We start from the raw sequence: 23,450 nt of genomic DNA, 5'->3' as shown, positions 1-23,450 counted from the left end.
AGGAAACTCCACAACCTCTCCGGGCAGCCTGTTCCAGTGCTCTGGCACCCTCAAAGTAAAGAAGGTTGTCCTCAGATTCAGATGGAACCTCCTGTGTTTCAGGCTGTGCCTGTTGCCCCTCATTCTATTGTTGGGCACCACTGAAAGGAGTCTGATCCCATCCTCTTGACATACACCCTTGGGATATTTATAAACATTGATAAGATCCCCTCTCAGCCTTCTCTTCTCCAGCCTGAACAGACTCAGTTCTTCCAGTCTCTCCTCATAAGAAAGATGCTCCAGGCCCCCGATCATCTTCGTAGTTAGACCCCCTCCAGTAATTCCTTGTCTTTCTTAAACTGGGGAGCCCAGAACTGGATACAATACTCCAGATGTGGCCTCATGAGGGGAGATGCACTAATGCATCATGGATAGGAAGTTTTTCAAACCAAATTATACCAGTAAGTATTTTCCAAAACCACTTCAAATATATTATGTTAAAACACATTTTCTCCTTAAACTTTTATCATTATCAGCTGAAATGTTACTCACAAAACCTTTGTTTTTTTAAATAACTTACTTTCTGTCTTTACAATCTAACAAAAACCAAAACCAAAACAAAAACCTTATTAGTTGTGCTATTACCTTTATTCCATGTAGCATTTCACTTAGTAGCTTGACTCGTTGATCTGAATACCTCATTTGGCTTTTCTGGGTAAAAGACAGAAATTTTTTTCAATATCCAATAAGCAAAACTTCTGGAAAGTAAAATACACAGTGTACTGTAAACAATAAACAACTTCTATGTTTTTTTTTACCTTGGTGAAAAACACACTAGCACTGCAGTTATACCACTTTCAGCTGTATATGTAGTAAAAAAAAATCACTACACTAAAAGATTAAATATATTAAAATTGAATTTTTCCCCTAAAATAACCTAAGGAGTATATTTCAATTTTTGTTCATTTTTCTGCACACTGAATTAAGATCTTAACAGGCTCTAGTTCCCAGGGTGTTCAGCAGTCATAATAAGGTTTTAATCTTCAAAATCACTAAGCAGGTAAATAGAGACTCAATAACAATATCATATAATACTATATATATGCACATAATTGAATATATACATAATACTATATGGATATAAAACACTATATACACGTATATGTATATATACAGGAGTCAGGAAGAAATTTTCCTCTGTTAGCGGTTAATACATTGTTACTGAAAGAATCAATCAAAGAAACACAGAAATTCTTCTCAATCATACGCTACACTGAGGCTCTTCTGCATCTCGCATTTCTAAGACAGTAATTAACAGCCTTTTTAATGTTTTGAGTCTTATTCGTATACAATAATTTCCAAACTTTTAGAATTATTTTATTGTCCTTTGTATTTCTCCTCTGTCTTTCATATCACAGTAGGGACCTAAGTGCCTATGCAGATGCTGCACCTCACCTGCAAAAGAGGTGAGAGGATATTTGAGGTTTTTTCCAATGTTTCTAAACTGTCACAGCCTTACAAAGGAATTTACGGAGTCTCAAAGTCTTCACTACATGTGGCACCATTAAGGCAGAATCAGACAGAGAGAAATAATTGTCTTGATAGCAACGCAAAATTTAAGGTTGTAGTATTTTTTTTTTCAGTGTAGCTCACAGAAATTGTCATAGTAACAGGCAATACAGTGCCAAAAGAACTGTAGCATCAGAGAAGCAGAAAAGAAGTCAGAACACATGCAGTACCGCTATGGGAATTCCAATTGTCTCAGGAGAATGTGCTAAATTTGAGTAAGCAGCTTAACCTGAACAATAATAGAGGAAGAAAGCCATAATCCTACAAAATCCCTTATTTAATGGCATTAACTCACACGATATGTAAAAACAGAGCCATTTCCTAAATTGAGCCATACAGTAATTTTTACTAATATAAAGGTATTGTTTGAGTATAATGAAAATTTAGATATTCAACCTAAATACTAGGTTAGCTAAAAAACATATGGCTTTCTTACTGCAGTTATGTTTTTCCTCCGTCAATGACAAACAGCTGTGGCTTGGTGTTGTTCATGTGTTTCGGGTTTCATTTAGATGTACCAATAGTATTCTTATACATGCATAATTGACCCCCCAGTTGTATTATGACAATTTAATCTATTCTTACAATGCTTATTTAAATATCTCACCTGCAGTCTTGTTACTTTGGCTGCAATTAGTGCATTTATAGGTATAACCAAAAGAAGCACCACAACACCTGCTAGGACTGAGAGACCAAGTTCTTGCCAGAGAAAGACGACAGCCATGACGATCTGAAATGGTGCTGACCACAACAGGTTGATGTTTACAGTTAGGTCCATGAGTTGCTGAGCATCTGCTAACATCAGGTTCACAATTTCCCCAGTTGTATAGTTTCGTCGTGAGGAGTTTGCTAAAGTTAAGGCCTGCAACCACAAAATGTCATATTGTCACAAAATGCAACCACAGATGTCATATATCAACAATTTTGCTGGGTTTAGCTGCCCAGGAGAAGATAAAAGGAGGATTATTAGAGGAAGGCCGAAACAGACTTGCAACACTTTATAGTAAACAAACAGGACAACATGGTGCAAAGAGGGTTCAGAAAGCCTCAGCCTTGGTCTAGCTTAGAACATTCCTGTGCAGGCACCAGCAACAGCCAGCTTCACAGCAAACACACGTATAATCTCACTGTGGCAGGCTGATACCACAAGTCCCGGGTGTCTCTGGATTGACACCCAAACACACGCCCAAACAGACGTACACAGACACACTCTCTCTGTGTTAGTGCCTCACATTTATCATTGTCACCTGCAACTCCTGCATGTACCAAGACAGAGCTGCAGCAACTTGCTCCACCATCCATCCAACATGCAAAGCACAGCCTGCCCCAGCATTGCTATTCGAGTCCACTCAGAGAGAGGAAGATGCTCTATTTCTACCCTGTCTCTTTGCCTTGTAGCTGTGAAAACCTGCCAGAAGATGTGTCCACCCTACCTGGAGCCTCTGTTCCTCTGTTCATGATCTGACATACTGACACACCTTGATATGTAACTTGAGAGAATGAATTCCTTTATTTTTGCAACTTGCAAGTGAAATTTTGTGTACTGGTTCAGAAAATACCTGAGAACTCAATGTCAAAAGATTGATGTGACTCTCTTGGGAAAAGAGACTGTATTTTAAATTAACAAAGACAGTAATTTATTTCAGATTTGGATTATTTTGTGGCTTCCTTAACTTGTTCAATAGTTAAATACTGCAGTAAAAAGACCAATGTGTCATGTTCATAACAAAGTAAACTAAAGGTTTACTGGAGGCTGGCTAAGAAACTGGCTTCATCTCATTTGCTACATATTAACAGTATAATAAACATTTTTAAGTTTTGCAGGTCAGAAAGCTACTTTTACATCTACTATAACAGCACCTGCTTTTCTCATAGTTAATCATGCTGCCACTTCAATAGATCTTATTAAAGGTAGGATAAGATATAGATAGATTTCCACAGTAGTTAGGCATCTTTTAAACATCTGAAACACACCAAACCTAGTGTGTATTCAACTCAATAGAAAATCTATTTCACTAAAATCAGGAGGGAAATTTCAGCCTCCAAAGGAGACAATGTGGCAAACTTCAGCTTGTCATATTCACTACTACTATACAGTAAAAAAAGCGATCACATGTACCCTTACTTTTTATCGAACATGCAACCTAAAACGTTTCCACAGTTCATTCAGTAAGTCTGGGAAATTAACCCATGATCAAAAATAGGAAGAGTTCAGTTTCTACATATATCTCCAATATTATGTGTGTACAGGTGGCTGACAAAAGTATGTAATTTCAATATTAGAGTCTTATAATAGAAATGCTGCTGACATTCCAAATTATTATAAATAAACAACCATCAAAATATAAAGTCAATCTGTTAGCCTGTCACCAGTGTATAACATCTTAGGTTTTGATCATGCTGGTAAGCATGCTGTCTTTTAACACTGTGTTTATTTCAGTTTTTGTTTTGAAAGAAAAGTAGAAGAATACATCATTACCTTTTTGTATATCAGGCCAACAACTGCAGTCTTGATTTTGACTGCAGTGAGCATGTTGTTACGCTGGTATAACTGATGGAGAAGACTTTGTGAGACAGCTACAAAAAACAGGGCAAAAGCATAGCCATATCCACTCCCATAAGGACTGGGATGATTTTCATTGACCATAATAATTGCTCTGAAAATGAAGTAAAAGAAATTTTAAATTCTGTGCATTAAGTCAACAACCAATAATAAAAAGTTCAATTAACTGATATGCTGGTAACTTGTTTAATTAAGTCAATTTTGGATCCAGATGTGGTAGAAGGTTACAAAGGAATGTGATGTTAAAAATAAGGCAGGTCTGATCTGTGTTTTTGAACTTGTTAGCTTAGAAACAATTCTCAAATACTATTCTAGACATGAATGTGCTATTGCTGACATCACTGAAAAGGGAGTACAAACAAAGAATGGCATTAAAAAAAAAAAAAAAAATCTTTGTACTTAGAAAGGTTTCAACTACCAACCATGAAAGTAAGAGAGAAAACAAATCTAGAGGAATATTTGTACTTTTGTGTTAGTAAAAAGTTATCTTAAATAACCGACAACCATAATGTCTTCAAATAGATTTTACGGTTAACAATTTTGTTCAGGATTACAGTGAATCAGGGTACAGATTGGGGATTAACAATAATTCTGTTCATTAACTCTTTTATTTCTAAACACACAGGTATTTGATAAAATCTGAACACTTCTGTGGTAAGCACAATTTCTAAAAACCACTTCCACCAACCTCATGGTACCAACAACATGATAACAACAGAGTCATTGTAGTTTTCCATTAAATGCTGAAGCTGGAGGTATCATTTTACATTTAGGTGTTTGTTTTGTTTTTTAAATAGTGATGCAAAAATATTGTCAAAAAAGAGGGGAAGTTAAATATCTTGGTACTTCATTTTTCTTAACATTTTGGAATTGAACCTCTACTGATTTTTTTACAGGCCTTTGGCTGAGAAATTCCTGATGTCTTTGAGCTTTCCCTGATTAGATCATCTTCAGATAATCACTGGAGCAGGGTGGGGAGAACAAATAAGACACACATCTACGCTGTTGCTTAGTTTGGTTTTGATCTTAGTAACCCTTTAGCTTTATTATTACTCTCTGAACATAAAGTGAAACACATTAAAAACTTACTTCATTATTTGTGGACTCATGAAAGCCAGAATGTCAGCTGTAGCTTTCAGAAATGCAACTTTAATCAACAAAAACTTAAATGTTTGCCATAATGACAAAACCAAAGATGGTCCATGAAAACTTGTTTTCTTAAATAGCACTCTTTGGATGTAAGAAGCCTGCAAGATTACAAAAATATGTACAGAACTAAGATAATTTTTTATAATTTAACTTCATCCACATTTACAAACAGAAAACATGTAATATTAGACTGTCCATCTAAAGTCATCACTGTACTTATGATTTCTGCAGTAAGAAGAAAAGCTTTGGAGTAAGAAACAAAGTCTGGTTTTATTTTTCCTGGCTAGTAGTCTTTCCAGAAAGGATAAATACAATTTCTATGGTTGACCCAATCATCCACTAATATAATCAGAAAATAATTGAATCCTCAAATGATTATCACAGGTCAAAAAACCTGTATAACAGAGGTAAGCTTCAACATAAATACGTTTTCATTTATGGAAGACTTACAGCCATTTTATATTTAAGGTTGAATAACTCTTCTATTCTTTCAGATTATTTTCAGTTGTCAGGGAGCTATTTTTTTCAGTTTGAATTTAGCTCAAACAAGTGCAATTATTCTTACAAAGGCTCAAAAAAAAAAAGAAAAAAAAAGCCCTCTTAATTATGACAGTGAGGAAGGACAGGATTTTTTTTACAGATTACTTGAATAATAAAAACTATCTGAATTCAAAATTATGCTTACTAAAAAATACTTTTTAAAATACCTTGATAGAAAGGGTCTTGGTGTATATACCAGCAATGAAAGAAAGGGCAAATCTACAAATAGGTAAGAAAAATACTGAAGAGATGCAGTAAGGTCAGACTCTGCAGGAGCCCTCTTCTCAGTAAGCCAATAAAAACCAAAAGCGACACTCTTACTGGACTTACAAATCAGGTCCTCTGTCCTGTGAACTTCCTAACACTACAGAGCTCCTAGTGCACTTTAACTGCAACAATAAAATAATAACTGTGACTGAAACTGTCAAGGATTTACATGAAAGTCATATAGCAAAACTCAAGCAAAAAAAACCCCAAATATCTGCAAAACTCAATATTGTTAAAATTAAAGAAAACTGAAGCCTGTTTTCGTGTTCTGTAAACCAGAGTGTCTACTGATAAGCATGCTGATAACAGACTTCTCTACCTACCTAAAATACAGATGCAAAGATAAGATACAGGGAAACAGACAAGTTATTAGTTGGAAACTTTTGACAAAGATGACAATCACCAAAGTCCCAGTAGATTCAGTGTCAGTCACAGTAGATTCTGTGCCACTTGAAGTGTTAAAATGTAACCAGATGTCTTTTTCAGAGGTAAGTTTGAACTTAAACAATTTAGAAAAAATCTTATAGCCATATTAGAGATCACCAATCACAACACTGAGTGGCCTTTGTCATCTACAAAGCATAGGCTGTTGAATAAACAAGATCTTAGAAATCTTCTCCAGCTTCTAGACTCCTTAAATTCAGGAAAGGATATTGCCTCATCAAAATTATAGCTACCATCAATCCTGTGGTAGACTTGTGGATTTCTTTTCTCCATTGCTTTTCAAAGTTAGGACACACAGTGTACGGTGAATCACTTTCATTCAGTTCAAACAGGTCAGATCTCTCCAGCGGCTTCTTGTAGCCTATAGATATTAGTCTGAAAGAAAGCAATAAATGTAGACAGAATGAAATACAGCAGACGAAACAAGCAGAACTAACTCAAAAAGTTAATGATATAATTTAGTGGATACACATAAACTCTATAATCAAAATAATATATGTAATCCTATAAAGGCTCCAGACTAAAGACTGGAACACAGTCACCTTAAATACACTGAAATTCACCTGAAGAAGGGCCCAAGCAGATTGTTACATCCCAACAGCAAATTCTGAGGAACCTTTGTACCTCAGAATCTGTCTATATTTCTCATCCCATATTTCTTTATAGGAAAATAAACAAACAAACATGTAGCATCACTACCCACTTACTATTGTGATCTGGAATTAAATATGTTTTCTATCACAAGACTGCTATCCCAAAATCATTTTGGTTGGAAAAGACCCTTAAGATCATCGAGTTCAACCGTTAACTTAACGCTACCGAGTCTACCTCTAAACCATGTCCCTAAGTGCTACGTCTACGTGTCTTTTAAACACCTCCAGGGATGGTGACTCATTATGCTGGGGCTCATCTTTAACCAAGGTAACAACATTAAACTGCTGAGTTTCAGCACAAGTACAATCGAAGTTTCCTCACCGCAGATCTTCAGCTATTAAAAATTTGTTTCAACAAGTGCTTTTACCCACCTAAGTGTCAACAAAAACTGAAACTGATCTTAAAAATGGCAAAAATAGGGCTGATGTATACACTGAATCTAAAGGAACCATGAAAGAAAAACATACGATTTGGAATTTTCTGATCAGCATGTCAGATTTATGACAACTCAAAGCAAACCATGCCACACCATTTCTGAGGCGAGGAAAATACAAAAAGATTAACGTTGACAATGTTCTCTAACATCTAGGAATCAACAAGAGACACACGCAGAGACACTGGAGCGTGTGTCCTCTCAGTGGCAGCTCTCATACTTTCTAGCTGGTGGGCATTTCCTGCCCTGAAGGCTGCAGTATCAGTGCAGTGTCCGTCATCTCCAGCGTGCACATCCAGTGTCTCACTCCTTTGCCAGTGAGTGCCAGCACCGGGCTTTGGGCCAACATGTGCGCCATGGTGCTGAGCACAGGCCAGAAGATACGACTCTAAAACACTTTCTTGGCGCTTGTAAAATTCTGGTGGGGTTGGACCTCACTATCCCCAAGGGCTACACAAACATCTACAGAAGCTGTAATGTTAACACAAAGTGAAATTTGCCTTACGCTTGATAAATTAAGGCAAAAATAATACAGCTTTTCACCAAGAGTGCCAGCTTTTGAGATGGATGAGGAAAGCAGATCAATTGGTACTTGAGTGGGAACTGTTGTTTAAGAATTCTACATAACTCATTTCAATGCTAAAACTCACTGCTGCCAGAGGATAAACAGATCTAACAATGCCCCCCACACCACAATCTCCAGATTTCCTGAATTCCAAAGAAATTATTATTAGATATTATTACATACATATCTACATTATTATAATATTATGGGTTTATTATGTAACAACTAATTTGAGACTTCTTCATTTAGATTGCAAGCACTTAAGGCGAGTATATAATAGCCATAATTCATTGTGTTTGCTGGTGATGAGAAAGGGGAACATATCTAACATTGACAATACTTGTTTAATTGCATCCAGTTATTTCATAGCTAAATAAGCTCTCACTTAATAGAACTGTTTGGTTTTTATTTTGTTGGGTTTTGTATTGTTTTGTTTGTTTGTGGAGTTTTTGTTTATTCATTGTTTTGGTTTGGGTTTTTGTTTGTTTGTTTTCCTATCTTCTGTTAAACACTGTGAAACTGGTTAAAAATACAAAGGATAGTCTAGCTTCAACATTTAGGTGAATGCTGTGATGTGATGAACACATAAACATCATACGGAAGTACTGCGCTTAGTACACTGTATAACTTTCTAGAAAAACTTAAAATTAGTATTTATGGTGTAGAATGTAAAGACTGGTAAAAACAAAGCTACTTTAAAACTGATGGTGGACTCCTAACTTCAACGGGGCCTGAGTTTAACTGAATACTTTGAATCCTTGAAACAATCTGACTGTTTTGTCTCAGCTTATTAACAATAAATACCATTTTCAGTTTTTCCTTCCTTAAAATTAATAATACTGAATAACACAAAAACCAGTTATAATACTCCTAAAATGTTTTTTCTCACTTTTAGGATTTTGAAGTGTATGTGTCTGACTCAAATGATTTTTAAAGAAGAAAAAATAAAAATGTTAAAAATTACTAACAGTCACAAGACATAATGCATGAAATTGTTAGATAAAACATCCAAAATATTAAGTGACAGGAAGCTGTCTGACGATATAGTTGAGCTTCCAGTTCCTGTTTTTCAAGTAGACAGTCTCCCAAGAAGTGAAGGGACTTTATTGGTGTTTATGAGCAAGTGATTTACAGTAATAACATGCGGCCTGCCATAAAAAAGGAAGGAAAAGGAGCATGAAAAGTACCTTTAAGTACCTTAAATGTACTACTGAATATTTGTTCCTGGAAATATATCAAATTGTTGTATCACAATATGGAGTATAAAGGAAACCTGTCTATCGCTGAACTTTACACAGATAATAAATAAAAAAGGATAGCTTAATTCGGCCTTTTATGTCCTGTTGTCTAAAAATATTGTCTATTGTGACAAGAATGTTGTGCTTAGTTGTCAAAATATTAATGTTTTAAATAGTGCCACAAGATAAGGTAAAAATGACTGTTACTACACGTAAACAACACTTTTTGTATAAACAAACAAAATATTTGAATATGAACTCTAAAAGTCGTAAGCTTTGATTTTTGTACAAAACAACAATCTCAGGGTCGAGCCAGAATGATGGTGTGGAATGTAAATGCTCTGTAATTCTGAGAGCATCAATGAACATCAACAAGCAGACTATTAAATTCTCACCTGCTAAACCAGGAATATGTTAATTTACTGAAGAAAAAAACATTTTCTTCAGGGCTACGTTTCTGTTTAATAAAGAAAAAAAGGAAAAAGTATTAATGTTACTTGAAAGACTGAAGAAAAAAGTTGTGTTTTTTCTTTTTCTTTTACTAAACATGTAGTTTTCAGGAGCTATTTAATTTGGAGCTATAATAGCTTTTATACCTACAGTTCTTTCTATTGTTTTCTCTCAGGAACACACTCTAACACAAGGTATAAGTAATGAAAGAGATCTACAGTCTCATGACTTACTAGAACAACTTAACTCACTGTAAGAGCATATTAACCACCATCTCAGCTCGATTTTACACTGTTTACACATACCCTAGAGTATGATCACACCAACAGTAAAGCACGTGAGTTTCACTTCATGATCCTCATGGCTCCCTTCCAACTTGAGATATTCTCTGATTCTATGATTCTGTGTCCAATACACGCAAACCTTTCTTAAATCTTTGCTGGTTAAAATCTTGACTTTTTTTCCGCTTATTTGAAAACTTAGCTATTGGAAGTTATCAACTTCAAAGCAAACTTCTTTCAGACATGACATCAAGTACTACTATCATGTACTGTACATATAAAGGAGGAGAAGGATATGAGGTTTGTGCACTGCTGCCAATTTCCTAAGTCACTGGAGATAAGTGCAATAGAGGCAAACAGATATGAACTCTCCCATACTTCTTGAGGGATGTGTATCCACACCCAAGAACGACTTCAGCACACCTAGACAGGAAATTCTGCCCTTTAGTAAGTACCGGCTTAAAATCATTTCTAACATAAAGATGCAGTTACAGATCTTTTCAGCAGGTGGTGTAAAAAACCCACCTATATCAAAAACATATGTTGAGGGAGCTCTGATATCCTGTATGTTTTCCACAATTTTTCTTGTACTTCCAATGAAAAGCAAATTATTAAATGATCAGCCAAGAAACAAATAAACAAGTATGTATGCTCTCCTTCTCTAATAAAGATATCTTCTTGTGCCTCTGCTTGCTCTTCACTATCAGATATAAGCGTTCACCATGGTCCATTACGATTTCTGGATTTTACATCCAAACAGCATCGTTTGTCTAACTATCCATTTTACTACTGAAGAATACAGCCGAAGTCATGGACACAAACACTCCTCGCTCAAATCTTATTCCTACCCGTGCCACAGCTCCTATTCCCTTCATTATTATAAGAAATACTGGAATGCAACGCTGGCCTAAAGATTTACTCCCTCCTTCGAAATTCAAAGGATACATCCCAGTCGCCATTAGCGGTAATTATTTTATTTTGACGCAGCTCTATCATGAAACCTACGTGAAACTCCATTAAAGCTGCCACTGCCAGTGTCCCCGGGAGGGAGCCGGCGGCTGGCTCTCTCCCCGGTCATCAGGCAGGCTCCCGGGGGGAAGGTCGCCCACCCTCCTCCCCGCTCGCCCCCTCCGCGCTCCGTCACCTTCTTGCCGCTGGGATTCAGGCGCTCGTAGCAGCCGCTCTGCCTCCCAGGGGAGGCGGCCATGGCTCCTGCCCGAAGCGGATCCTGCCACCCCGGGCAGCCGGCGGCGGAGGAGGGAGGCGGGAGGCGGCCGGCGGGGGAGGCGCGGTGAGGGCGGCTGCGCGGCCTTTCCCCGCAGCTTGGAAACAGAGGGGACTGTGGCTTCCCAGCCCCGCGGGGCCCGAGGAGGGAGGCAGCCGGTAGCTCTGCAGCCACGGCCGAGCCCTACCTTCTAGTGCATTTAAGGCATTTTGTGCCCTAAAACGCGACCTGCAGCTGACGAGGGAAGGGTCTGCCTGTGATTTTTGTCTCGTTGGTGTTATTTCGTGTGTTGTGCCAGTGAGCAAAGTGAACTGGAGAGGGAACTGCATGCGGTGGTATGGGCAAATGGGTGGTATGAAAGCAAATGCCCTCTTGTCGACCAAAGGACTCCAGCTGGGGCTGGCAAGTGAAACTTGGGCATTTCTGTAGAACCAGCACTGGGAGCTCTGGCAGATTGTGTATCAGATCAGCAAATTTTGACCTTTGTTACTTCCTAATACTCTGTAGTTTTCCTTTTTGGAGGCTTCATACAACTTGTTCACTAGTATTTAAGTTTAGGTAGGAAAGAAGCTGTAATAGTGATTTCCCATTGCTGTATTTTTTTCCTGAACATACAGTTTTCCCAAAAGTTAATAAAAATCAGTATCTGTTTTACTCTATAATTAATACGGCACCGCCCCTTTGACTCTTGTTACTTACCGCCTTAAATGAGAACGCATTACTGAATGCAGCGATACTGATTTGTCAAAAGTTTGGGAGGTTGTAATGGAAATAACCATGCACCACATTCCATATAATAAAATACAGAGAAACAAGTCTAAACACAAGACGTATGTGATAGCAGGGGAAGCAAGGCCTTGTGGCCAGCCAGCAGCATGGGAAGTGAAAGACCAGGACAAAATAAAAATAATTTAGAATCGGAACTAACATAGAAAACATTAATTTCATAAAAAATTATAAAAGCGACTGAAACAGATGGGGCTTTACAAAATATTTGGGCAAGGCCAAACTCAAGTGATATTTTTTGTTGTTGTTTCCAGTACTTAATTTCTTAAACATGGTGACAATGTAATTAAAATATCATTGGGGCCCTTACTAAAGTGATGTCTGAAGTTAACAGATGTACAAAGAAATTTAGTTATGGCTAAAGTAATTTTAGCACATTCCCACATGCCCAGCTTTTCTTCTTCTAACACACTGATGAGTTTTCAGTAAGTGGATATTGAGAGGTGTTAAAACCCATACGTCTCTCAGGAAGCAAAAAAGAAAAAAGAAAAAAAAATAAAGATGGGAAGAGAGAAGGTAAGAAAAATTACTTCCTTAGAAGAACTGTATTTTTTTTTTTATCAGTCATATGCAACATGATCCTCCTTGACATTCCTTTTGTAGAGTACAGTTGCACAGAACATATTATCTATCCACTAGGGAAGCCTGATAAAGGCACATTAGCATAGACCTGACTAGGCTTCTCTTTCTGTAGGCTGACTGGTTTGGGCATCCATCTGTTTTCTCTTTTGTCTGATGAACTTCACTGCTAACTCAAGCTATTGTTAGTTAACATATTCTTCCTCTACTTGATTATATTTAAATGTCTTTAACATAGGAAACAGAGTAAAAGAATACGGTGTATTTTAATTTTTAACTTTTTTATTGTGGCAACTTTTGTGATCAGTGACTTCCTGGTATAATGTCAGCATATAATGTCAGCAGTATCTCTGAAGAGAAGTTAGATTACATCTACATAGCTTAGTCCTAAAGCTCCTGGGGGTGGGGGGAAAGGGGAAAGTTAAAGAGGCAAGTGTTTGTGTGGAAGGCTAGAGGGAAAAAGGGAAAGGGACTGGGCAGACTTGGCAAGTTTCTTAAAACATAAGGCATAAATCATATTTAAGGCACAAACCTTTGTTATGTAAGTTCTTTCTATAGAAGGTTGAATTAACTTGCTAGTGACACTGCAAGAGTGCCATACTGTGGCGTTATAGGAATGTCTCTTAGGCTCAAGAAGTAATCCTTTTGGGAAGTAAAAAGCTGTGTCTTGATAAAGTGATTGTATTAGCTATGATTTATCTTATCAGACAAAATAGAAATCACTGCAAGCTAAACATTCTTCCATTTCTATAACTTATTTAGGCTTGTAAAACACACTGCCTTTAGACCAGTAAACTTGGATATTCTTTCTCAATATCAGTGTAAGGACGAAAAGTATTCCTTTCAAGCAACCCAATCTTATAAACAAGAAAACTGAGTTGGATAAAACAAAAATCCATTTTTACTGTCAGGTTTGCTTTGAAGCCTATACCTAGTCTGGAGACTTAACATTAAGTAGTGTTAAATAGCTTAAAACTAAGTTTTTTGCTTTCTCATCTAATAGGATCTTAAAAGTGTTTCACCTGTGCTTGGTATTGTATAAGACAATACCTCTATATCTGTCTATAGGTTGTTTGTGGCAGTTGTTAAAGACAGAAAATAGGTCATTTCACTATCTTGATTTATCACGATATGAGATTTATTTTTTAGAAGTTTATTGTTCCTCTGCTAAACAAGGGAAAAACTCTTCTTAAGAGGTAGTACTAACTCCACTGACTCATGTTTTTGTGCCATCAGATATTAATTTTTTCAACCATTTGTTACAATTAACATTTAGACTCACAAATAAGCAAATAAAACACCAGAGAGTAATTTGAAAGATGCATATATATGCATGTAGTTCTAGTCAGTACATACTGCAGCCATAAAGTACATACATTCAGGTATTCATAGATATGTAAGTCTCAGGTGCAAATGTCCATATTTTACCTCAAATTTACTACTGGAAATAAACAGTTCCAATAACCAGACAAGGTGATCCTAATTGAAAGTAACAGCAGAGCTAAATCAGAAAAAAGTTATAGGTGTTGATACTTCAGTGACCAGCACACCTCTGATGTGACACTTAGAATTTCTAGCCCACTTCAGTTCTTCAATGGCTCCATAAAATTCTTACACCATTCATAAAAATACCTTCCATAAGTGGTGGAAGTGATATATAGGCTTCATGAGTGGCTGAAATTATGTGTTTTCATGAAGTCTCCATATTGGTGAAATAACAGCCTTCCATGATTCTTAGAGGTGTGGAACCAATTCATTTTTTTTCCTTTATTAGCAAAACTTTATCTTCTTAAATGTTTTCTGTACCTTAAATAGTACTTCCCTCTTTAAATAGGTTGAGATTAAATAAAGTATCAGTACACTTTATGCATAACATATTTCAAAAATAATGTGAATCTTGAACATTCCTTTTTAATAAAGTGCAAAGATGAAAGACTGAATTTCTCTCAAATAAAAATATCAAATATAATTTCAAATTAAAAAAAAAAAAAAAAAGAATACAGTTATCCAGTATTAATGTGTCTTTTTCTTGGCTTTGTGCTTCTTGTATTTTTGGTCACGTTCTCTTTGTCTCATTTTGTCATCCTCAATACTAGTGTCACTGTCACAGCTTTGCTGTTCTCTCTTTCTTTTAGAGGTGCTTTCATCCTCCTGGTGCACTTCACAGTCACTTGAATGTGGCAGGGCCAATTCAAAAGTACTCTGTGCAGACTTAAAATTTGCAGCTTGATTCTGATAAGGAGAAAAGGATAAATTTGAAGGCAGTGGTGGAGTCATCTGATAGTAAGGAAATTGTTGACCCATTGGACTCTGCACTGTGTACTGCTGTGCTAAAAAATAGTTCATCTAGAGAAACAGAAACTTAAGTTGTTAACATTGTAAAGAGGTATTCCGAGGAGTTTAATTTTGCATGCATTACAGCTTCTACAATGAAAATACTGATAAGTTATAAAAAACCAACATATAACGTTTGAGAATAAAGATTCTGTATTTTATTATATCAACTAGTATGGTTGGAAAAGGTAGACAGTCTTTCATAGCAACGTTGGAACAGAGACGTAATCTAATTTAATATTAAACTGCCAGTTAGTCTTTGCGTAAGGTAATCAAACATGGCATTCCTTTCATGTCTTCATCTATGTATGTTATAAACATTTGTAACTGTGATGCCTATTGTTAATGTAAAGACATGCACATATGCCATTTTTTTAACCTGGTTTAACTAATTTTAATGTGGAACATAGCGTTCCAACAAGGTATAGCGAATCCCTAGATCAAAGCACTTGGAATGATGCAGGAAGTGCCCAGCTTCTTGCTACAGCCCCTGTAGTATCCCAAGAGTCCCTCTCATATAAAATGCAAAGCCCAAATAAAGAAATAGAATTACAAAGGTCAGAAAAGAGCGGCCTTTTACTGACCGGCAGTAACTGGAAAAATTATGGGTAGCATGTCTGAGTCCGTTACATGTACAGACAGACTCGAAGTGAGTAACCTGCCTGGCTCATGTAAATAACAGTGAAGTAGATGTGTGAGGGGGCACCTGTGAGGAACTCGCTTCCTGCTGAAGCTGCAACAAACTAGCATTGGAGAAACAGTGAAATATCATCCCTCCCAGTAAGCAGAAAATGGGATGCTGTTGGTCATATGTGCTGGTCAGCTGAGTTTGCTCTCAGTGTTTACGTACAGCATTGCAACTAGGAGTGAGTTTATTGGTGAGTAGAATGGGGGAGATGGTACACTCCCAAGCCTTCCAACCAGAGCGGAGGGGATGGGAAAGTTTGTGCAAGCACCAGCTCTTCTGAAGGTGCAGCCTGGTAAGAGGGGAGGCAATTGGCCACCACAGCTGTGTAAGGAGGAACAGACCCTCTCCATTTTGCTGCTCAGATTGGAACTAGCAAGAGAAATCTACCCAGACTTCATCCTTGCTACAGTTACCAAGGGCTGGCCATCCTCCAGTCAGACTGGGTGGCTGCAGTGCTGTCCAGAGATGGTACCTCACACTAAATGCTGGGTTTCTTCAGTCCTACAGATCCATTCTCATCAGATTCAGAAGCTCCATGATGTGTTTGGTGAGTAGGGTTTGGCCCACAGGCTGCCATCTGAAGAGACCAGATCACTTGCCTTGTAGAATATCTCAAGACTGAAGAGATTAGGACAAGAAGAATTGCTCTGTGTGCCAGGGTCTGTGGGAGGGGAAGTGGCACACGGGTTCTGTCTACTGCTGTGAAATTAAATTGTGAATGTGAGAACTGCAAGGACATTAAGAACTTCAGGCCAGGAACCCTCAAAGTGTTGTTGCCCTAACTTGCACAGTGGCGATTTGTTGGGGGAGTTTTAGGACATCTGAAAGCTCTGCTGGGCATTTCTGAATTGAGAAGAAGAGATAAGAGGTTCCCTGAATTAATTAGCCATATATGAAGAAGGTATTGCTTACATGATTGTAATTTTACTAGGTTAGGTTGTCTCACAAAGGGGACTTGTTTTGGAACACAGCACAGGAAAGCACTCTGTCTGTAGACTGATATTTCTAGCCTCCCTAAGCTATATACCTTTAAGACATTCCTGCACAAAGAAAACAGTTTGGTTTAGTAGTACCCTTTAGTGCTAAAATAAACACACCTAACACAGTCAAAGTTAGCAGCCTACACCACATTTTGAAACATTAAATAAGCACTGTTGTTTGCAGAAATGCAGAATACCTTCAGCTTCATTAAAAAGCTCCCAAATTTTAACTTTTAACACAAACTCACCATCTTTTGGAAGCCTGAGTACTCATAAGGTAAACTACTGTTCATTGGAAAAGGAGTAACAGGAAATGGAGGATTTCCATAAGGCTCCTGACACCTAGGAAAAACAAGCAAATGTACAAACACTAGACATCCACCACAAAATGCTTACCAGAGTGCTAAGTCTTAACTCTTGGGCTATAATGAGTATATCCAAAAGGACAACTGAGATATTAACTGAACTTGCATGAAAAACATTATAAGGAAAATACACCCAAAGGCTCAATTAATGAGTAATCCTCACATGTACTTAAGTGGAGATACAAAAGTGTTCTGGATTTCACCATGGGAGTTCAGCTTCCACAGAGTTCTGTCACATTTGTAAATAAAATGTTATAACATTGAAAATATTTAATCTGGGGTATTCAGACTTCCATTACAACAGATTTATATCTGTGCATTCATATGTCCATGAAAGCTGCTTGTATATATACACACAAAAAATACAGATATAAACTCAGTGGGGTTTAAAAAGATAATCTCTGTTGTCATATTTTTTTTTTCCTTTAACAAATGCAAATATTTTTAGCACAAGCACCACATTTCAGTATTCTCTGATGGTCTTGTATCTTGCAGAAACAAAGAAAGAATGGAAAATTCAAGCTAACTGAACTTCTGGCAAGCTAAGCAACCAAACATTAATTAGAGCCTGTTGCAAGTCATCAATAGGGATGCAACTATAGCATGCAACAGCTGTTCTAATGAAAAGCCTAAAGATTGCTCAGTTGCATCAATTGACTTAATAAGATTTTTTAAAAATTATAATCATGCAGTTCATTCACAGGTTATCTTTGTTACCTATATGAAGGTGAATATAAGTCAATATAGTTCTCAAAACCATGTGTAGGGCTGTTTAGTTCTGAGTGAGAACTCCCTGTAAATAAGACAAAAGCATAATGACTATTCAGTTACAACTATTCAATTAAAAACTTAAAACCACAGAAAGTGTTCTGTGTCATTTGCAGTGTGCTAGTGTATCTAAGCTAGTATATAAAGATATGGCGCCTTTTTATGGCAGATAATCTATACCATCCTTGCTGCTTGAAAATGTTTATTTATCATTTATTCACTTACAGAAGCATAAATCAGAGCTGTTAAAGTAATCAAGAACAGAATAATACCCATTCAGTTACAGACATAGGAGATGCTTCTGATTTTAGGAACCTCAGCCATTTTACTTAAACCCAGCAACTGCTCTGTACAGCCTCTGAGTAAGGACTGGCACAGTGCACAGTGGGAACATGAGTCCTTAATGTTTGGGTTGCCAGGGCTGCCTGATCATTAGCTTTCTAGGTGGTTTATTTTCATAAACATAAAATGAAGAATGTGACCTTGATTTGACTATATTCCTCAAACTATAATACAATCTCTTCCATTTAAGAGCTCTGGTAACTCTGTGGCTTTAGTATAAAAGCTATCAAACAGGTTGATAGTTGCTGCACTTGCCAAATCAACTTTTCCTGCCAGACTGTAAGTTAAAGTCACAACCTGACTCATAAATGTAATCTGGCATGAAAACCTGTGTTGCTATGTTTTCCATATGGTGTGGTCTGAGCTGACTTGCAAGCTATGCTGTTCTGAACCAACCTATTGTATTCTCTTAGTAAACAAAAAAATACAAAGACTGAATCCTTCCCTATGCAAAAGTCACAAGAAGTTTTTGTTTCTTAAAAAGAATGGACTGTAATTTGTTCAACTGTAAATCATCATCTTCATAAAAGACTATAGGATTCAAAAATAGTCACTAAAATGTAAAAAAATTACAAAGATTTGTTGAGACTACTAAACATACCAAACCGATACTGCACTTTAATTGGTCTTCCATACAAGCGGATTCCATTCAGCAAAGCTATTGCATAAGGCACTGACACTTTGTGCTTAAAGCAGACAAATCCAAAAGACTTAGGTTTTCCTTCTTTGTCCTTACAAATCGTCACTTTGGTTAATGGTCCAGCCTGAAAGAAATTTGTATTATTTTCTCACAGAAATTAACAGAGATTGACACTTCATTCTGTTTTGAATATTTAATAATGATGTATATTTTGTCATAGTCAGTATAAGAATCTCTACCTAATTTTGAAAATCTCTCTCCATATTCCCCAAGCTCAAATTCTGACCCTTCTACAAACAAAAATCAGCTCCACAGCTCCACAAATGTTAAATGGGAACCAAGCATCGGTCCACAGCTAATGTTTAGTCTTTAATAATGGGGGGGGAGGTATTATTTTTAAAATATAATAATGATTGCTGCTGCAAGGGGAAGACTAATTTACTGACTCCATAGCAGAAGTCCTTTTATGCATGTATAGCTGTTAGTACAACTACTACAGAGATTTTTTTGGACAGCATAATAACTAACCTGACTGATAATACCAGCTATGCAGAAGTGACCTACTCCATTAATATGCTTCTCTTTTACTCTTCCTTGAATTTCTAAAATGGGCAGCATCAACACTGTGGGAAAGCAAACCCAAGTAGAGAGAAGTGCTTCTGGAACCACCACAAGTTCTCTGTACTGCCTGACCCTCATCACAACTGCATGGGAAGGAATCAAGAGACTCTATCATCTCATCAGAGATAACATATTGTTTCTGCCCTCCTACCAGAGACCTCACAATAGCCCCCAAACCCCACCAACAAAACAAAACTCCAAACCCTTTGGCTGAAATATCTTCCATTGAAAAGAAGTTCCATCTCTGCCTACACACACCATTTTAATCCTTGCATAGTACTTCTAGAACCAAATTAAAGCAGTGATATTCCATAAATACTGGTTCAATTTTCAAAGAAACTGTCATTTTCATAACAGATATCAAAGATGATTAATTTTCTCTACAGAAGACTGAGTCACTGCATTAATCACTGAATTAACAGTTTCTCATCAAAACAAACAATGCATCTGTACCTCTGATTTAGCCAAGTAAAAAGAAATGGCCAACAACAGTCTCCTGCCACAGCTCAGGAGTATTAAGGATGCAACAAGTTAACTTTAGGAGGATATAATATCCAGATGAGCAATGAACTGACAGAAGTTACAAAAAATCCACTAGTAAAAATAAAATTTAAAAAAATCACCAACTGTCTAAATTACTATAGTAGATGGAAAATTCATTGTTCTAAAGCAAAAAATAGCACTCATTGGTAGAAGTGGCTTCCACTACTACTGCTGACACCAGATGTACTTTTCAGTAAAAGTCACTCGAAAGTCATCTATAGCTTCAGGCAAACACAATTTAACTCATACCAGCTTTACAGCAATTAAACTGCATAAACAGTTAAACATTCAAAATAAACACACAGCATAGGCTCAGATGAAAGAAATAAGGCACAGAAAGTAATTTATTATTCTGCATTTTCGACAATTACTGTCAAACAACAAACATGTAATTTATCTGCTTTGAGCATTTAGTGATGATGTGGAACCATCTCCCTTTGTATACCCTCCATGTTGTCAGACTGAAGACATTAAGGATTGTCATGTGATAATAATGTTGCACGCTTTTGCCACCTGTGTATAAACTACTCAAATGAGACGCTTTTGCTGAAAAATGAAACGCTCCCCCCTATGCATCCAACCCTAGTGAAAGTAGGGAAGTCATACAGACAAACAAAAAGGATCAAAAATAATGTACCATTTTTTATTATTGGTGCAGAGGGTAATCAGGCCATACAGAAATGGATACTACCTAGGTTGTCCTGTGCAGTGAATCTTCAAAATATTGATCTTGTCTTTCCAAATATCTTGAAGTTTGGTGGAGTTATTTGGTTTGGTTGGGATTTTTTGTCGTCATTTGCTTTTTTTTTTTAAATAATGGATTTCAGTAAGATTCTGACATGCTTATTTTTGCTTGAGTTGATTCTTTTTATGTTGTTGTTCTGCACTACACTGCATTTTTAATAAAAATGACATCTCTCCAGTCTTCTGGTTATTATTTGCCTAATGAAGAGGATGTGGTTCTTCAAGAACTAGAAGCAACAAACTCAAGTCCTTTGCAGATCAGTCTTTTAAGTATGTAGTCTTCCTGTTCATAAATAAAAATATTAATAGTTTAGAAGTAATAATAAATACTTGCTCCCAATTTGATGGGGAAAAAGCTACAGGTCAGGAGTGCATCTTTAGGACTATACCACAGCAGGAATGTTGAACTGTGTACTTCCCAGGAAAGGACTTCTGTACCAGAATTTGTGTGGTATTACTAATGTCCCCTGGTAAGGCAAGCTTTCTTAACATTTAAAGTTAAAAAACAGACTACTGTTTAGTAATGGAAACAGGCAGGAATACTGGATAGAAAATGGGAAGAAAAAAAAAAAAAAAAGAAAAACCAACTGTTTCTTTGATAGTTCTATGGAAAAGTTAAAAGCTGAAAGTTAGGAAGAGAGGGGAAGAGATATAACTCCAAAGGGTTAGAATATACCAAAACAGAAAAGCTTTTCAATGCAAATAGGATAACATGCTTAGATCTTGCCTAGTTAACAAGACAGCTTTATCAGTGGAATAAAACTGATGAATAGAAATAGTTCTGATTACCAAATGAAAGAGCAAGAGAACAGATGATTCTGCCCACCTCTTTTTTCGCACTCTTTATTTTGCAAACACACCAGAAGGAAGCAATGTTCATTCTAAGACTGGGGGCAATTAGTGAATTGCAAGAAGCAGGTTTATCACCAAGCTGTTGGCTGAACCTGTTCAGTCAGAGTCTGGATGTAGATCACACCAGAAGGAAAAATCAAAACAAAACTCCAAACCAAATACACCATAAACAAATTCAGGAAAAGCCCATAATGAGCAACTATTGTCATATTGAAATTTGATGCTTGTTTTAATGATATAATGCTTCCTCCTCTCCATATCTTGGCCACTCTTTTCCTTACTACTTTCAAATTAATAAACCCAGCTTTGCCAGAGACGCTGTCAATACAAGACCAAAACTGAAGCCATGTCTGCATCTTAACATTTTCTGTCTTCGCTGTTTTCCTTCCTCCTTGGCATGGTTTATTTCCAAAGAGAGAATTAAGCTTGGGCTTGAAACAGCCCAAGCACCTTATTTTTTTCCCACCACCTCCATGAAAACCTCACTGATGGAATTTTTAATGTCTTCTCAAGCATTAAACCATTTTGATACAAAGATCTTTAGGTGGAAGCCCAGAGCCAGATCATTACTACCGCCTCTCGCACTTTATTAACAGTTTCAACCCCGCACAACACATTTTCAGGTTTTACCCTAATTTTTCTTAATCAAGTTATTGATCAAAAATATTTTATTCACAATATAATTTGTAAAAGTGTAAAAAAGACTTTTTTTTTTTTTTAACCTTGAAGATTTTAAAAACATCTTTAAACTATTTAACTTCCTCACTAACTTGGGGCCCACCTGCAGCCCCAAAACCTTGCACGGCCAGGAGGAGCTAAGCCGAGGACGGAGAGACGGGCGCACGGAGTCGCAGCGGCGGCCGCCAACAGGCGGAACAGGGCAAGGGCTCCCCCCCCGCCGCCGAGCGCCCTGCGGGCAGCAGCCCTGGCCCAGACCGCCGCCTTCCCGCTTTTCGGCCGCTCCCGCAGCCTGAGGCGTCGCCTCGCCCCTGCCCGGCCCCAGGGACAACACGGCCGCTGCGCCCGCTGGGGCCGCCGAGGCCTCCGCCCTGCGGGCCCGTCCCGCCCCTGGGGACCCGCCCTCCACCTGCAGGAAGAGCTCGTAGAGGATCTCCTCCCGCACTCGGCTCTCCAGGTTCCCCACGAACAGCGTCCGGTCCGCCTCCTCGGACCGCCCCGGCGAGGACATGGCGAGGCCGCTGCCGGTTCTCACCGAGAGACGGGGTGGAGGGAGAGGCGCCCCCGCTGCCGTAAAGTGCCGCACGGCGGGGCGCGTTGCTAGGCAGCGGGCTCGGTGTCCTAGCAACGCGGGCGCGCGGGCTGCCGGCCGTCGTGTGTGAGGGGAGGAGCGTCGCGAAGAAACGAGGGCATGACCATGAGCCAGCAGTGTGCCTTTGGCATCCTGGGGTGTATTAGAAGGGGGATGGTTAGCAGGTCGAGAGAGGTTCACCTCCCTGTCTACTCTGCCCTGGTGAGACCGCATCTGGAATATTGTGTCCAGTTCTGGGCCCCTCAGTTCAAGAAGGACAGGGAACTGCTGGAGAGGGTCCAGCGCAGGGCAACAAAGATGATTAAGGGAGTGGAACAGGCTGCCCAGGGAGGTTGTGGAGTCTCCTTCTCTGGAGACATTCAAAACCCGCCTGCACACCTTCCTGTGTAACCTCATCTAAGTGTTCCTGCTCTGGCAGGGAGATAGGACCAGATGATCTTTTGAGGTCACTTCCAATCCCTAACATTCTGTAATTCTACAAATCCCACACCAGGCAGCACAGGCCTTTCCGGAGGCCCTATCACAGCTGTTGCAAGGCATGGGGTTTATTTAACAGTGTTTTTGAGCGACACTAAGCGTCC

General features: G+C 38.1%; 2 protein-coding genes across 2 annotated transcripts in view; both read right to left on the bottom strand.

The window, feature by feature from the left end:
- The window catches only part of LOC308041276 (multidrug resistance-associated protein 1-like), a gene marked incomplete at its 5' end in the record, with an annotated part of 40,653 nt that extends 29,314 nt beyond the window's left edge, over window positions 1-11,339 (bottom strand). Inside the window, 7 exons of the mRNA XM_080345848.1 lie at window positions 625-690; window positions 2,156-2,410; window positions 4,028-4,205; window positions 5,201-5,358; window positions 6,745-6,886; window positions 9,797-9,858; window positions 11,277-11,339. Of these exons, the coding sequence (XP_080201974.1) occupies window positions 625-690; window positions 2,156-2,410; window positions 4,028-4,205; window positions 5,201-5,358; window positions 6,745-6,886; window positions 9,797-9,858; window positions 11,277-11,339 (924 nt within the window). The remainder of the gene's footprint in view (window positions 1-624; window positions 691-2,155; window positions 2,411-4,027; window positions 4,206-5,200; window positions 5,359-6,744; window positions 6,887-9,796; window positions 9,859-11,276) is intronic.
- Window positions 11,340-14,568: 3,229 nt separating this feature from the next.
- Window positions 14,569-22,788, bottom strand: RBM11 (RNA binding motif protein 11; the record flags this gene model as incomplete). The annotated part of the gene is made up of 5 exons (XM_080350776.1): window positions 14,569-15,068; window positions 16,973-17,066; window positions 17,807-17,882; window positions 18,801-18,963; window positions 22,687-22,788. The coding sequence occupies 5 exons, from the start codon at window positions 22,786-22,788 to the stop codon at window positions 14,736-14,738; spliced, it is 768 nt and encodes a 255-aa protein (XP_080206902.1). The 3' UTR covers window positions 14,569-14,735.
- Between the last annotated feature and the right edge of the window lie 662 nt (window positions 22,789-23,450).

This window comes from Nesoenas mayeri (genome assembly GCF_963082525.1).
Source record: "Nesoenas mayeri genome assembly, chromosome: 1".
NCBI classification, from domain to species: Eukaryota; Metazoa; Chordata; class Aves; order Columbiformes; family Columbidae; genus Nesoenas; species Nesoenas mayeri.
The sequence above is the reverse complement of the archived record's forward strand: the minus strand, read 5'-3'. Positions and strand labels throughout refer to the sequence as shown.